The sequence below is a fragment of the Juglans regia genome, chromosome 3 (assembly GCF_001411555.2).
Source record: "Juglans regia cultivar Chandler chromosome 3, Walnut 2.0, whole genome shotgun sequence".
NCBI lineage: Eukaryota > Viridiplantae > Streptophyta > Magnoliopsida > Fagales > Juglandaceae > Juglans > Juglans regia.
The window spans coordinates 375,868-393,805 of record NC_049903.1 but is presented as its reverse complement, the minus strand read 5'-3'; the positions used below and the strand labels follow the sequence as shown (position 1 = coordinate 393,805).

Genomic DNA, 17,938 nt, shown 5'->3' with positions numbered 1-17,938 from the left:
GATATACCCGAATTCTCAAGACGAAATCCGGATGAACACTCCTAGAGTGAATAGATTGGAAATATATATATATATATATATATATATATATATACATGGAGTGAATGGACCGGCGTTGAAGGGATCGAGCCATATATATTCAAATGCGCATCATGCTTACTCCTATATAGTAATTAATTAAAGGTTTATTTCGCAAACCCCTTGACCAAGACCTAGCCTTTTCTTTTGAACCTCATCTCTCAACCATGCAATGAACAACTGCAATTGCATGTCAAGGGGACAAGCTAGCTAGGGAGGTTCATCTCTCAAGGGGACAAGGTGTGCTCGACAATGGGCTTAAGTGAAACTCAACCCGTGCGTTCGCTTAAATCTTGCGCGATAGTGGGCATGAGCAAAACACAAATCCTAGTATTTGTTCGAATTGCGCTCGACACACTGCTCGAGCTAATGTTTATTGATTGTTCGCTCGAGGTATGCTTAACACACCGCTCGAGCGACAGACGTTTTTTTTGCCAAATTAAGGTTTTCAGGATCATTTACTATAAATATTTTATATTTGACTTATTTTGTATGATTTTCATCATATTTTGAGGGAGAACAATTGTCAAGTGAGTGCATATTGTGTGAGAGTAAAAAATCATAGAGAGTGTGAGTTGAGATTGAGTGATTGTAATTTCCTCTAATTAATAAGATTTTTGCAACTTTATAAACGTGTACAATTTGGCAAACCATGTATATTGTATAGCGTGTGCTTAATCGTGCTTGCTTTTACTTTAATTTATCATCGTTGGTGTGTGTGTTTTGCACCACATTTATATAAATATATATATATACGTATTTTATTATTATTATTATTATTGTTTGATGAACTATAAGCATATATTCCTATTGATTGGCACTTACTATTATAATATGGATTTATCGATCATTCTCTAGGGGATGAAGATATTTATAAAGAAAAATATTACTTTGCCCACTTTATTTGTCCCTTATTTTGACACCTTATATATTTTGTTTTATTTATTTAATAGTTAAAGAAGTAACTATTAGTGTATTGATATTTTTTTTAAAAATATTTTAAAATAATAAAAAATTTGAAGAAAAATAAAAAAGAAATTTTAAACTAGCGATAAGATGGAGTGATACACTCTGAGCACAAAGTAGCACCGCTTATTTATAAAAGAAATTTTACATACATAAATAGATTATATGAAATAAATTAATAAATGATACAGTTTTATGTGATTCGTTAGATCTATTTTATAATAAAAATAATTTAATAATCTAACATACTATATTAAATCACATTAATTTATAAATTTATTTTTATATAATTAGAATATTTTTTCTATTTATAAAGCACCCAAATTCATTTAAGATGGGACGGAGGATGTGAATAATATTGGTCGGACACAAAATATGGAAATAAAGTTGGGGTGAGTCAGATATTTTTGCAGCCGATATTTCTCGACCTCTCGTGTCGAATCAGCTAATATATATATATATATATATATATATATATATATATATATATATATATATATACTAGTAAAGGGCAAACATGTGCATTGCACGTGTGCCTAATTGTGAAAATATAAAAAATATTTTTAAAAAGAAAATTTATGAAATCTAAAAATATGTAATAATAAAAGATTGGTTAATATATATAATTATAAAATGTAATAGTTTTGTCTATATTTTAAGATTCTCATTGATTATAAAAATAATCACATATAAAAAAATAAACTTACATGAAGATTTACTTATTTTTAAACGTGACTTATAAAATAAACGTAACTTATTTTTATTACAGGTGCATTTATATAAATTAAAAACAAATTGAATAACAACATCTATTTGTATAAATAATAATAAAACATACTTGGAGATTGATGCAAATAAAATATCAGTGAAAATAGAGCTAAACAATGAACAAGAAGACAAGCACAAATGACAAAACCAAAACACCTGTTGTAAATAAATATATTATACAAGATCATGTAATCATTTCAATAATATGTCATTTCATTTCAATAATTATTCCAAGAGGGTAGCTAAAAGAACAATGAGAATAGGAGAAATTGACAATATGATATTGAACTATTTACAATTAAAAATCTTAATACAGATACAACATATATTGAGCAATTCTAATTAATAATCACAATTGCATATATTTGCAAGATGCCTTGTAGAAATAAATGCATTAAATATTATAAAATATAAATAACAACATCTATATGTATAAATAATAATAATAATACATACCTGGAGATAGGGGCTAATAAAAGATCGGTGGAATTAGAGCCAAACAGCGAACAGGAAGACAAGCACAAAGTGACAAAACCAAACCGCCTGTTATAAAGAAATATATTATATAAGATCATATGATTATTCTAATAATACATTGTCGTTTGTCAAATAAAGCTACACCAACATATTAAAATATAATTTGTTAATATATTTTATTTAAATTAAATTATAATAAGTGGTTATCTAACTGTCAGAAACAAAAATAACTACATAATAAGAATAAAATTTGTGAGATTGCAAATAAAAGTTGCGTAATATCCTAATTTTTGTTTTTGTTTCTATATATATATATATATATATATATATATATAGTTTTTCTATAGTTTTCAATCATATGACAATAATTGTTAAATAAGTGTTAAATAATTTAATTATATAATTATTTAACACATGAAAACATATGAAAAATTGATTACTTGTCAATGCACAATAAACAACAAAACGATAATTTAGATTTATCAAATTTCTTAATTTTAAATATTAATGGATAGAGTTTCATCTTTATATTAAGTTTTTATTTTTGATCATAAAAAAATCACATTTGTTATGTGCAAAATATTGATAACCATAACATAGAAATCTTAATTACAAATAGAGTACAAATTTATGTCTATGTTTTTAGAATTTATTTTCTGGTTTACAATACATATTATACACGTGATTTGCATAATGTTTATTTTCTGGCCTTTTCTTCTTCTCCCTTTTCATCATTTTCTGTTTTTTTTTTTCCTCCTCTATTTGTTTCTTTCATTCGTAGTTTCTTTTTTTTTCTTAAGTGGTTTTATTTCTCCATTTCTATCTTCCCCTCTGTTTTTTTTTCTTTACATTTTCGTTAGTCTGTAGGTGTTTTTTTGTAAATGGTTTTATTTTTATTTTTTATTTTTCGTTTTGTCTGTGCTTCCAACATGCAAATCGGAATGGATAGAAATTTCTTCTAGTTGGCTTACATCTGGAGTTTTTTGTCTAAAGATCTAAACAGATTCTTGTATATTTGAATATATTTTGTTGAGATCTAAACGATGGTTTTCTACAGATCTAGAAATCTTCAGATCGTAGTCAATGTTTATAGCTTTTTCATATATATTTTTTTGTATTAAATTACTTTCCTACAGATCCGATTCCATGTATATTTTTTTAGGGCTCTATATTTGTTTTTTTTTTCTCTCTCTATAGATCGGAACAAATCTTCATATATTTAAAGCTATCATGTTCAGATCTAAACTTTATTTTTATTTTTTTTACTTTTTCATTCGTCTGCGATTTTTTACGCCTTCGTCTTCTGTTTTCTCATTATGTTTGTTAATTTTTTCTTCTATTAAGTAAATGAAGATGTGATGTTTATTTTCTACAGATCTAAGTTGGCGTATTTTTTTTTATGTGGGTTTAATGTCTCCAGGAATAAACCCATATAAAAAAGAGTACTTTTGCTACACCACCACACTTCACATTTTTTTTTAATTTTTAAAATTTTTAAAATTTTTTAATTTTTTTTTTGAGTTTATTCTTTTTAAATTATTTCAAATTTTTTATTCATTATTTATATAATAAATATTTGATAAAAAAAAATATAGAGTGTGTAGTGTTAGGAAGATGTGAAGATTTTTTGTTGAAGCAATCGTGTCCAGATGTGCTTTCGTAAGTTTCTTTATTTTTTTGTTTTGTTTTGTAAATTCCTGCATCTCTTCTTTATTTGTTACTTTTGTTATTATTTAAGCCTGAAATCTCAGATGTTTGATCGCTAAAATGGCTGTATCATTTCTTTGTTAGACGTGAAAATTTAATATCGTTTCTGTTATTTTACTTTCACTCTATTGTTCTGTTATTTTAAATCTCAACAAATTTTCATATCTTCGATGTTCCTGTTTTTTACATTTATTTATTTTTTCTTCTATTGTGAATCTATAGATAAATGAATGCATGTGTTCGTTTCTGTTGGGGTTTTTTTTTCCTGTACGTATACCAACCTTTTTCATATTTCAAAATTTATATGTTTGACACACACACACACACACACATATATATATATATATAACATATCTATTACATGTTATGAGTTTTGGCTTAAATTTTAGGAATTTTAAGGACTAAGTCTGGAAATACTTTAAAAAAAAAGAGGTCTAGGATATTCAACCAAGAAATTCTTGACATGTTATTTATGTCTTTTATGTTATGTATATGCATGTTATGAATGTAAAAGTAATTCTATCCTGATGTTATGAGTCTACAATATAATTTTGCTAAGCTGTAATTAATGATTTCTGTAATCATAAAAAACATAAAAAAAATTTCACATCTATAAGTATTTAACTATTTTATGAAAGCAAAGGAAATTTCATAATTAATAGAGCATAAAACCAAATGGAAAGCATATCAAATTTAATCTGAAATTTGAAAGCCAAGCAGCAAAATCTGGCAGCAAATTTTAAACGCAGAAGCAAGGAAATAGATTTGGAAAATTTAGACAACGACAACAGTAAAAAATGAGACAGTGACAATTGCTTTTATAGTAAACCGCAAGCAGTGGGAAAAAATTAAAAATACAATCTGATAACAGAAAGGTGAAATCCAGAACATACGAGAGTAGAGGACAAAATGGGAAAGAAATGTTGACATTCAAAACAGAATAACAATGAAAATAATTCGGCAAAATCCAAATTAAAACTGACGAGAGACAGAGCAGGAAGGTAAAATACAAAGATGGTGGAGGTTAAAATCGGAAAAAATAGTGGACGACAGCTGCTTATTGGCACTTATTATATATAAGATATATATATAAATATATTTAAGATGAGATAGCCTAACAACTTGAATTGGCTTAAGTGATAGCCTCACAATTTATTCATAATTTATTGATAATTAATTTAAATATAACAATATATTTTATTATATTTAAACATATTAAATTAAAAAATAAAAGTTAACATTTAATTTAAAGTAATAATATTTTATTACATAATTGTATACAAAATGTTATTTAGTAGTAATTTTATCATATTCCACCTTATAGATAATCAAGACGTGTAATTTGGGAGGATATATATAGTTGAGTCTTTTCAGATCTTCCCGATCGACACTCAAAATCAACATCAACATTGCTGATCCTTACGTTTAATACAAAATGAGACGTCAATTTTGTATCCAACGTATCGTCCCACTTGAATTGTTGCAATAATTGATGTCGACATGATGTGAACAAAATTTCCATTCAACTTTTTGAAAATAATTGCATCCATAGATTCTTTTTTATAATTTTATGAAAGAACAAGTAGAGATGCATGTATGCATGCATTCTCACGAAAAGCATGATTGCATCTAAGAAATTTTGAGAGCAAGTCATGCCAATGGTGTGATCAATTGGCATGATCATGTATTTCTAATTTTGTCTTTTTGAAAAATGTTGTGTTGAAAATGGAAGAAAACGTTATTTTTATTGACAGACAGACAGACAATACAATTGAGATATTTTTTTTTAAAAAATTTCAATTCCAGACAAAATTGATCGTATCATGTCTTTCTCTTCCGGTCGTCCCTTTCTACTGGTTGCTTGTGGACTAAGATGGTTAACTCCATCTAATTTGCCCAAGACATACGTTGCTACATCCCTGCTTCTAGAAACCTTTAATATATCACGTTATTTCCGGAAAAATCTATTACTACCCTAGTTATAGTACCTTATCTTCTTTGTAACTGTACTTGAATCTCTTTATAATATTACGAGTGCTTCCTAGAGATCTTCTTTGTAAGTGTAGCTGAATTTCTTAATAATATTCTGAAGAATCCATCTCATTCTTTGTAATCTTCTTTGTAACTGTAATTGAATCTCTTAATAATACTATGACTAGGAACATTTAAAAACTTTGTCGATTGAAATGAATGAAACTAATTACTCCACGACAAAGTTTTAAATACCGTTTCGGTCGAGACAATAGAATGAAATATTTCGATACCGATACTGTTTCAGAATAGTCTATTTATGAATAAATAAATTATATATATAATATAATATATAAATCTTAAAAACGTATATAAATGAAAAACTCAATAATACTTCTTATATACAATAGAGGATTGGGAGAAAAAGAATATTTGAAAACAAAAATACTTATTGCAATCGCCTGGTGCAACCGATGCCCCACTTAATAAAATTTTTTCATTTCTTTCTTTCTCTCTCTCTCTCTCTCTCCCCCTCCATTTCACTTCTTTCTCCCTCCCACCTTTTCATTTCGTTCATTCTCTCTCTATCAATTTTTTCTCACTTATGCTAGAGGGTCTAGTGCAAAACTGAAATTTGAGATTTCCGAAGACCACGAAGACGAGAGATAAGAGACCCACGAAGGCGAGATACCCAACAATGATCTTGAAGACACAGATGATGAAGATTTTCGCTTTGAAGACGTGCCAAAATGGTTGAACTCGTCTCCCTCCATTCGTCTTTTAACACCTTTAGCTAAAAGTGACAAACAACTTAAATTCAGAACTTCAAATGCACAACAACTAAATCTCATACCGGAAATGAATCTATAACGATCTAATTTATATGCAATTCTGTTCAAACTTACATCAAAACCAATTGATGAACTCTTATGCTCGTCCAGACCCAAGAATTGCAGGGCTCTCCTTCCACTATCCACAACCGTCACTGCAAAATTTGACTGTTTTCCTATTCATAATTTAATGAAGAAATGAACATTAAAAAAAAATTTGGAATTTTGGATCAACGGGCCAACCTTTGAAAGAAGAAATCTTGAGCAATTGCTCGATGACCTTCCGGTTGACGTGGCTATCATCGACGGCTAGAACTTGAGCTTCTACAGAATCAAATGGCGAAACATCAAAGTCGTCTATAGAGAGAGAGAGAGAGAGAGAGAGTTGACATCGTAGAGGGTTTAAGAACCAATTAAAAACCGAAAAGCCGTTTGGGCTAGGGGTGGGCAGCGGGGGCCCACCCCTCTAGCCGTTTTAGCACTTGGGCTAGAAGGAGGGGCCGGGGCCCCACCCCTGCACTACCCATGCCTGTGAAGTGAGGAGATAAGTGACCCCAATGGGGCCTCGCCCTGCTCCGCATCCCCTATATATTAAAAAAAATAAATTTTAAGTATTTATAGAAATATTTATTAAATAAATATATTGTATATAGATATATACAATTTGTTGAAAACTTGAAGTTGTATTCAAGTTATTGGATTACCTTGACCTCCTAAACTAATCTTTATATCAGAGGCCAATATAATACAATAGTTATATTTAAACAATGTGAGACTTACTTTCTATATAAATGTTGGTCTAGGAGATCAAAACAATACAAAATACAACTCTAATGAGTTTAAATTCTTTTTGTATTTATAAATTTAAATTATATTATAATTTGGGTTCAAAATTTTTTTTTAGACCAAATAATAGTTTTTAGACCCAATGGGTCGTGTGGCTTGGACCGGCCGTGCCAGGGGGGGGGGAGGGGCAGTTTCGATCCCACCACCCGGCACTGGGGCTGGAGGCCCCACCCCGACCTCCTGGGGGCAAGGTGGACCCTTCTTTGGGCTTTGAGTTTCAGAAAAGATTATTTATGAAAAAATTCTTTAAGTTCACTCTTAATTACAAAATCGTCATTCACTTTTAATTTCATTTAAGATGGATTTTGTATACCGGGTAAAATACCAAAAATCGGTTGGTATTGATCAGTATTAATAGAAATAATCGGTTTTGACCCGATACGAAACACACACCCCATTGTATTGGGTTACACTTAGGTACTGTTTGACACGGTAAATTTTGACTGTACCGACAAGTACGAAACAATATTTAAGATTTTGCTCCATAAAACTATTATGTAGCCAGCTTTAAAATTGAAGAAAAACGTAAAAAGTTGAAAAAAAAAAGCATCGAAACATATATTTACTTATAATGGCGCCAAAATTAAAGACTCGTAATTAATTAAATTACCAACGTCGGATTTAAAATCAACCCTCTTTTGAAAAAAAAATGGATGCAAAATCAATTAGTAATTATTTACTCCATTAAGTTCTACAATTTAGAATCAAGAACATAATTTATTTTCTGAACATATATAAATAGGAAAAATATTGGAAGCAACACTTTTGCAAATCCTACGTGATATCATCCAAACCACACATCTCTCAAATTTGAAATTGGACTAAGAGAGAGCTGATGAGAGAGAGATCGGAGATGAGAGAGAGAGATCGAGATGAGAGAGAGTCCGAGAGAGATCAAGAGGAGAGAGACGACGAGGGATGAGAGAGAGAGAGAGAGAGAGAGAGAGAGAGCTGATGAGAGAGATATTGGAGACAGAGATGATGAGTGAGGAAGACAGAGAGGGGTAGAAGCCAGAACCTTCTAGTGCGTTTTGCACAAGCCATGTAGTGTGTGCAATGTGTGCATAACTGTAGCAATACTCGTATAAATATATCTTACATAATCAAGATCAAATAGTTTTTCAAGTAATGAAAATTAAGCTCATCGGTTTCGAGTGCAAAAGGAAATAAAGAAACTACCAAGTACTCATCATCCCGACTTGTTCACCGATATGTTGGATCAACGACGTCACATTCAAGTAGGAAGATCCACCTTTTTTGACAGCCCTCTTAGCCATTCCTTCAAGCGCTCTTGCTCTCTTTCTTCTCTCTCTTCCTTCCTCTCCTTCATCCATCAAATTCTCTATAGCCTTCTTTACATCCTCTCTCTTCACCAACACCCTGCCCTTTTCTTCTTCTTCCCCCCAGTGCACACACGCCTCGACTCCCACTCTCACACCAATCCCCAATACTTGGACGATTAACTTCTCATTGTAGAACTGCTCCGCAAACATCGGCCATGTTATCATGGGCACCCCGGCACTTACGCCTTCTAGCGTGGAGTTCCAACCACAATGCGTCATGAATGCTCCAATGCCTGGATGGCACAGTATTAGCACTTGCGGCGCCCATCCTCTTATTATAAGACCCCTCCCTTCAATCCTCTCTTCAATCTTTTCTTCTACCAGCCATTTCTCTAACTCTGTAGAGTAATCTCCTTCTCTAATAACCCAAATGAATGGACGGTTGGATGCTTCTAAGCCCAAAGCAAGCTCCACTAGCTGTGAATCTGTTAAGTTACATAGACTACCAAAACAAACGTAAATGACAGAGGCGGGCTCCATCGAGTCGAGCCACCTCAAGCACTGGGGCTCACCAATACAGGACTTGTTTCCCCTGTCAAAATTATCTGATACCGCGTTGTTACATAAAGATAGGGGTCCGATGCACCAAATCATCCTAACCACTTTCTGATATTCTTTCACGTACCTTGGCTCTAACTCTTCAAAAGTGTTCACCGCTATCCCTTGTGCCGAAAGCTCTGCCTCTATGAACTGGTCGATGAGGTGTCTCCATTCATCCGAACTTTGTTTCATTGGTTCAGGCAGCTGGGCTTTAGTGAATTCAATTCTATCTGGCATGTCGGGCACCAGAAATGACTCCGAGTCAGATGTGACTCTCTCGAGCACCTTGGAGCGAGATACGTTATGACTGCATAAGCGTGCGAAGCAAGATATTCCATGGAAGACAAGCCTTGGAATCTTAAACTTGAGAGCGACATCTGACGTCCAAGGAAGACAAATGTCAGAAATAATGCAGCTGGGACGGGATGCCAACTCCCCCAGCCACTTTTCTAGTGGTTTTTGCAGCATGTTGCTTGCTTCAAAAAACTGTGGTATTAAGTCCGGAGAAGGGAGGATGTCCATGTTTTCGCATCCTTTCCGGCAACCCAGCTTCTTGGCAAGGAAAGCGTAGTGAAACAAACTCGAGGTTGAGGTTCGAGGCATGTGCGTGATCAAGGATTTTGTTGAACCGGGCTGCATTCTGGGGTGTTAGGACAAGGGTAACTTTTATGCCACGGTGTGCAAGTAGTTTGGCCATATCTGCGAAGGGAATGAGATGGCTTTGGGACATTAGCGGAAGAAGGAGGAAGTGAAGCTGGGGAAGTTGGGAGCCCATGGCTGAAAGAATATTGAGGAGTAGAGAAAGAATGAGTTGAGCTGCTTTTTAGAAAAATTCTTCTCGCTATTTAAACAAAAAATTATAAGTGAAAAAACTATATATTAATTATAGTGTAAAAATTGAATAGTAGAGTAGGTGAGGCATATAATTCTTCTTTTAAACAAAGTATAGAATGAGTCCTGAATTGTTTGCAAGCCACATACTGACGTTACGTAAGCGGCTTATCATCTCGAATTAAACTTTAACGGTGCTGATCTCCTGTCGTTTTTTTTCCATTGGCAAATAGTATTAATATAGAGGTATCTTTGGCCTCGTTTGAATTCGAAACTCATATCAATTCATTACAATTCATTTTTTCTTATTATTAAAATTTTATTAAATTTTTATATAAAATATAATAAATAATTTAATTTCTTACATTTGGCATTAATAATACAAATATAATAATAAAAATATATATTTTTTTATATATTATATTAAAAATATAATAATGAAATGAAGGTGAAGGTTCTCTTGAGTCTTGTGTTGTTGGAGGGAGAAGGGGAAATGGTAGTGAGAGAGAGAGAGTGAAAGGAAAGAGAAAAATTAATAAAATAACATTTGAAAAGTAAATAGTATATCTCTAAAATGTTGAAATGCTGTCTATAGTTATGTAAAATTATAAAAATATATAATTTAATACAGTCAAATTAAAAGTCATATTATGTAAATATGTATTTACATTTGCAGATATAGATACCAATACCATTAATGCTGGGAGACAAATTTGTTCAGTCAGGGGATCATAGGATAAGGTTGGTTGGTCTGATTGGGTATGGAGAGTTGTTGGGGACGTCGGTTGACTGAAAGGTGGATGGCTTAGGTATTTCTCAGAGGAGATAGAGAGAACTCACTGGAGGAGTTTAGACAATACAGTGGTTTTGGACCCTTTTTATTTTTTTATTTTTTAATCTCTAGTCCGTTTATTTTGCCTTTATAGCATCGCCTTTGTTTGGTGTTGAATACCAGTTGGATGTTTAGGATTGCTTCATTTTTGGCTGCACACATGAATATCGTGGACAGGTGACGATGTGTACGTAGACACTACGTACATGTGATTCACCCATCAAATTTGTAAATAGTAATAAAAGAGAACTTTTAGTATCTGAACTTTTTTTTGCAAATGTTTTGGGTTTTTTTGCAATCATTGTTAATTTTCTGGGTCTGATTTTCTTATCTAAACTTTTAGTATTTTTTGTTTTGTTTGGGTGGTGGTGGTTTACTCTGTTGTTTCTTTCCATTTTTGAGGAATCTTTAGTATCAACATGTGAAAAACAAGATAAATAACCTTAGGTGGGCATTTGATATTGTATATCTCTCTTCAAACTAGACCATTCAATTCAGTAGAAAACTGTATGGCTGTGATGACAAAACAAATATCATTAACTAATGGGCCCTTTTGTTAACTTGTTGCCTCAGGACATCGTTCTTAGAAAACAAAACTCTGCCAAGTTCATGAGCACTTATGCATGGAAACATTTTCTGCAATTAAATGTTTGCATGGACATTTTCCTATTTTCTTGGCTGGCATACTCCGTGAAGAAAGATAGTAAAGAGATTATTTATGTGTCTTAAAACTTATTTATAAGTTTATAGTAAAGAGATCTCTGAACAAAACGCCACAACATTTCATATCAACTAAGTCTAAATGTCACATGATTATGGCTCTGCCAAGGACAGGAAAAACGCATGTCTCATCTGCACTAGATTTGAATCATCACAGATACACATATTTCCTAATTAAGCACCCATTTCCTTTTATAAAGATAAGATCCAAAATCAATACATGTATACAATCTCATTCCCACAGGTTGAAGCAACGATCCCACTTAGGATCATGATCATATTTTGCTCATTCTGTTCTGCATGCATAAGTACATAAAATGAAGGAAACTCGACAAACGAACACCATGCAATTGTGGGTCTCCCATCTGTGCCTCACCTAGCCAATCCACAGACATATTCACCTGATCAGACACAAACAGAGCAGTGATATTAGGCATTACTGCTCTGTTTTCATTTGGTTGAGTTGAATATTTTGATATTTCCTTACTTCTTTTTGAGTAAAAGTATTTGTACTTTGCCTGAAAATGATCTTAAAAAATTAACTTTATTATCACATCTTGTTAGTCAATAATTAGCCATTGGGCTTCACAAGTACTTAGGTACGCTTATTTGATAAGTGGTTTCTATTTTTTTCGAGTTTCTTTAAATTATAAAAATAGAGTAATTTTCAGTTCATATCTTAATATCTTAATTTTTATATGTCAACTCATATATGGATTATTTCTAAAGTGACACTCATACAAATTTAAGAGATAATGAGACTGCTATTCATTTGAAAAACTGATCACAAATGACTTCAAATATTTACTTGTCTAGTAACACAAGTCTCCTAGTCCCTCCTCATAAAAGGAGGGCAAATAAGGACCCCTCAATAGTGTGAGACCATTTCACTAAAATAGATGGATGCCCTTTAAATGACTTAAAAGTGAAGTGTAATTATTGTCACAAGATTTGCTCTTGTCATCCCAAAAGACATGATACATCAAGTATGCTACAACATCTTGGTACTTTTAAACAACATCCTCATAGAATCAGACTTACGGATCAACAAACTATGAGTTGTGAGGGGGCTCTTGAGGGAATTGGAGATAGTGATGTCAATAACTCGGCAAATGCACATAAGTTTGATTCAGAAAATGTACGAATGACAATTGCTGAAATGTAATTTGTAATAAGCTTCCATTTAGGATAGTAGAAACCCAGAGATTTAGAAAAGTATGTAAATCACTTGAACCAAGGTTCCAAGTGCCATCTCAAACTACTGCAGCGAGAGACTGTATTAAACTATTTAAAATAGAGAAAAAGAAGTCAAGGAAAATATTTAAGACAGTTGGGCGGGCTAGTTTAACCATTGACACATGAACATCGATTCAAAACTTAAATTATATGTGTCTTACTACACACTTTATCGACTGTAAATGGAAACTCATTTACATCCGATTTCCTAAATTAAGTTTTGATTTTGGAATGTGAACAAATTTGGGGAGTAACTGTACACATCCTAAATCATTTTTTGATTTTATTTTTTTATTCCAAACTTATATTTGAATAGAATATAAAGAAAGAATATAAATGAAAGTGATAGAAAAAAATAATAAAGAAAAAATAGAAAAAGATTATTTTAATAGAATAGAAAAATGATAGAAAACGAAATGTATGAGATTTTTAAAAAATGAGTAAAATTTAGAAGAAAATTATAACAAGTATGATTTCTAGCCAAATTTAGAAAATATTACGAGGATCCGGATGAAAATGATCTTAAAAGTGTTATTACAGACCCTTTTAAGAAGATAAGGGTAGTCCTTTCCATGATGGTGGAATGGGACGTAGCGGGCGAGAGGAGATGAGTCTAAAAACCAGTGTGTAATTAGAAGTGCAGGATGCTACTTCAGGTGTAAGGTCTAGTTGCAGGTCATTCCAGTAAAGGACCTCTGTTAGAGCATTAGTATTAATTTTTCTATATGTATATAAAAAATCATATTTTTTTAAGATTGATTTTGTATATCAAGAAAAATTTTCATATTGGATTGAGCATCTTTGAACCAAATAATAATAAAATATTATTTATTTTTTTTATAAAATCATTTTTTTATATATTTTGCAATTAGCATCTATTACTTACATTTGGTATTAATAATACAAATATAATAATAAAAAAAATATTTTTTATATATTATATTAAAAATATAATAATGAAATGAAGATGAAGGTGAAGGTTCTCGAGTCTTGTGTTGTTGGAGGGAGAAGAGGAAATGATAGCGAAATTTTATATTACGATATTATATATAGGTGAGTGCATTAACTAGTCGTTGACTATATATTAATTATATATATATATATATATATATATTTTAAAGAAAAATATTATTTGTATTTAAAATAAAATTTACAAAAAATTTACTTCTACATATATTAATTATTGATATGCTAAAAATTATAAAATTCAAAACAAAACTGACAAAATGAATCTTATAAGTAAAAGTATAAGTAAAAATTATAAGTATATGTATCACTACTCCTTTTTAAAAAGTAAACTTAGATATTTTCTTTAAGGCCCGTTTGGTTGTAAGATTTAGCAGAGATCAGCTTAGTTTAATCTAATTTTAAGTTGTGTCTAACATTCAAATACTTAACTCTCAAATTACTAAACGTCTCATTTCAATTTAAAATTTTCTTACACATGAGACTCACAACTTTTTTCAACTCAACACATCACTCACAACCTTTTTTCAATTTTTTATAAATAATACTAAACTTATCTTAACATACAAACACATCTAAATTTAATTTAAATAGACTCGATATAATTCATTTTACTTACTTAACTCATTATTATTCTTAAATAACACATTAAATGACTCAAGTTTCAACGACAGACAATAATATGCGTCCTGCTTGTCGAACTGATCAACCCAAGTAAAATGAGACATCGGAATACGTCTGCTAGCTAGGTTGATTCTATGCGTCTTGTTTGTTGAACTTACATGATATCTTGAATTAGCTGTGTCATATCCATGTGGGAAGAACCCCCATCTTCAACAGCCCTTTTTGCCATCTCTCCAAGCTCTCTGCCTCTTTTCCTTATCTCTTCTCTTCTCTCTCCTTCATCCATTAGCCTGTCAATGGCCCCCTTAACGTCTTCCTTCTTCACCAACACCCCCATCTTCTCCTCCTCACCCAACTTCAATGGTTCCTCCACCCCAACCTTCACGCCAATTTTTAGTATCTGCACAAGTAGTTTCTCATTCATAAACTGGTCCCCAAATTGCGGCCATGTAGCCATTGGCATCCCGGCGCATATTCCTTCTAGGCTTGAATTCCAACCGCAGTGCGTTAAAAACCCTCCAACCGAAGGATGTGATAAGATTAATAATTGCGGAGCCCAGCCTCGAATCAAAAGGCCTCGCCCTTTGATCCTTTCTTCAAATCCGTCTTCTAAAACCCATTTCTCCAATTCTTCCGAGTTTTTTGTTTCCCTTATGACCCAAATGAATGGCTTGTTTGACTCTTCTAAGCCCAGCCCGAGCTCTATCAACTGCGAAGTTATAAGATTACAGACGCTTCCAAGGCAGGCATAGACAACAGAGCAGGGTTCCTGGGCATCAAGCCACGTCAAGCATTGGTGTTCTTCAATGGCAGAGTTGTGACCTCTCTCTGCCTTATCCATGTTGTCTTCGTTGCAAAGCGAAACAGGGCCAATACACCAGACTTTTGCTTCTGATCTTGCCATCCTAATTCCTTCGACATACGCAGGCTCCATCTCTCGGAAAGTATTGACAATAACCCCGTATGAGGCTAGGTCGGCTGCTATCATTTGCTCGTTAAATTTGATCATCTCTGGATCCATGGGCACAGATAGTTGAGATTTAGTGAATTCAAAATGATCGGGCAATCCGGGCAAGACAAAGTACTCGGACTCGGAGGATATGCTGTCGAGAACCATACTGTGAAGGTGCGAGTTATGGAGGCACAAGAGAGTGAGGCAGTTTACTGTAGAGAATGGAAGTCTTGGGATATGAAACTTGCGAGCAACATCAGCTGTCCAAGGGAAGCTCATGTCGGAGATTATGCAGCTAGGCTGAGGTGCCAGCTTCTCAAGCAACTTCTCCACCGGCCGTTGTAGCATGCTAGTTGAAGTCAAGAACTTGGTGGATAGTCCTAGAGAAAGAAGCTTGTCGACGGTGTCACACCCTTCTGGTATTCCTGCTTCTTGGCATGGAAACTGAAGTTGGATAACATGGATTTGAAGCCCAGATTCAATGGCGCGAGAAATGCTCGTTTCCAAACGAGCCGCTTTAAGTGTAGCGACGACCATGGTGACAATAACACCACGCTGTGCCAGCATTCTGGCCAAGTCTATCATCGGAATCATGTGGCCTCGGGCTATTAAAGGAAACAAGACAAAGTGAAGTCGGTGGGGTTGAGAAGCCATGGATTCTGGGATGGAACAAATTATGCCAGATGATGATGATGATGGTGAGCTTCTCTAATAATTACTTGAGTAGTGTTTGTTATATAAGAATATATTTAAACGCAGTAATAATGTTTTGCTTAGTGCCACTTTTAGTTTTTGTGGTGATGACGCAACAGCTTACATAAGTTTTACTGGGTAAACACGTACATTACATTAATATATATTATATAGAGACATGAATTAATGATAATTCTCTTAAAAGGTTCAATTATTCATGTGTTAATTGGGTTGATCTGCATTTAATTATCAGGTCCAGTGCTGGCCTGGGAGTGCGTTTAATTATTTGATCCAAGGGATGGGCACTCGCACGCTTCGTTACTCCCATTGGAAAGTGTTAAAGAGTACTGAGTGTGCATGTCGGGTAAGGATATTGGCTTTGCAGTTCACACCGCACAATGCATGTCAGCTTTCCATTAAATTCTTATTATTTAAAAACAAATTCAATTTAAAAATACCCACCCAGCTTTAATATTTGTTCCACTTGTATTTATGATAGTGTGATACTTATATATGTATTCATATTAATTACTTATATATATATATAAAAGTAAATGTATTCATATTAATTTAGAAAACTAGCAGTGTTTTGTTGATCATGTGAAGCTAGATATTGATGATCTAGATGATGATCGATCTTTGTTCCATACGTGCATGATTCAAATCATGTTTTGATCTGATCAGCTTAATTTGTCCTTTTATTATAATTAAATAATTCGAGCCAATGTATATATCATCATTATCTTCTGAATGAACCAAAGCTCAAAACCCCCAATCGGAAGTTTACGAGTTAATATTAGCTAGGTGCTATATATATATATATATATATATGTTTTCATAAATATTTCTTTTTCCCAAACTGATAAAGAGGATGATCAGATTGGTAATGCGATAAACTCAAACAAAATCCCAGTACCATTGATGGAGCAAAACAAAGCTGTGGAGATTTGAAGTTTAAATATGCATATACACTATACAGCCTTGAGCCAAGGAGCTGGAGAAGAAAAGTAGGCATATATATATATAGAGCTCCTTATTCTTTTGAGGCATCTACGTATAATAATAATCAAACAAACTACTAGAAGGAATAATATTATAAGTAGTACTAATAGTACTGGAGTAAGTAAAACAGTACTAATATTAACAAGGTCTTACGTTATTATTATTAAAAAAAAAACAAGGGTGGGCCGGGGTCTTACGTTATCGGTTTAACTGCAACTTGCTTAGAGTTATGTAAGAACCTACGTACCTAACACAAAATAGGAAGTTCAACCCTTCGGGCATTTGACTTTGTGACCTTTTATAAACGTATTTATTGTTGTCTCAGAACACGGACCAACAAAAGACCCGGGCACCTTGCTCTCATCCTTTTTTTAAAAGAAGAAGAAGAAAAAAGAAGACTTTTTAAATTTATCCGTTGCCTTTTTTTTATGTTATGTTTTTTTTCTTCCTGAAATTATTTTGTTCCACTATAAATTAACCCACGAATAGAGTTAGAGACTTGTAGTAGTGCGGTGCCCTTTTCTATTCTCCAAGAGTAAAAGAATCAATTTGTAAT

General features: G+C 32.8%; 2 protein-coding genes and 1 pseudogene across 2 annotated transcripts; all 3 read right to left on the bottom strand.

Annotated features, from left to right (window-relative positions):
- Window positions 1-6,399: 6,399 nt before the first annotated feature.
- On the bottom strand, window positions 6,400-7,193 carry LOC109005707. Its single transcript, XM_018984753.2, has 3 exons — window positions 7,041-7,193; window positions 6,873-6,965; window positions 6,400-6,760 (listed from the first exon to the last, which is right to left on the bottom strand). Exons 1-3 carry the CDS (start codon window positions 7,098-7,100, stop codon window positions 6,584-6,586), a joined length of 330 nt encoding a protein of 109 aa, XP_018840298.1. The 5' UTR covers window positions 7,101-7,193; the 3' UTR covers window positions 6,400-6,583.
- A 1,498-nt stretch (window positions 7,194-8,691) lies between these two features.
- LOC109005705 lies at window positions 8,692-10,371 on the bottom strand (annotated as a pseudogene).
- A 4,238-nt stretch (window positions 10,372-14,609) lies between these two features.
- Window positions 14,610-16,384, bottom strand: LOC109005704 (UDP-glycosyltransferase 73C6-like). The gene has a single exon (XM_018984751.2). It carries the CDS (start codon window positions 16,339-16,341, stop codon window positions 14,890-14,892), a length of 1,452 nt encoding a protein of 483 aa, XP_018840296.2. The 5' UTR covers window positions 16,342-16,384; the 3' UTR covers window positions 14,610-14,889.
- Window positions 16,385-17,938: the final 1,554 nt, after the last annotated feature.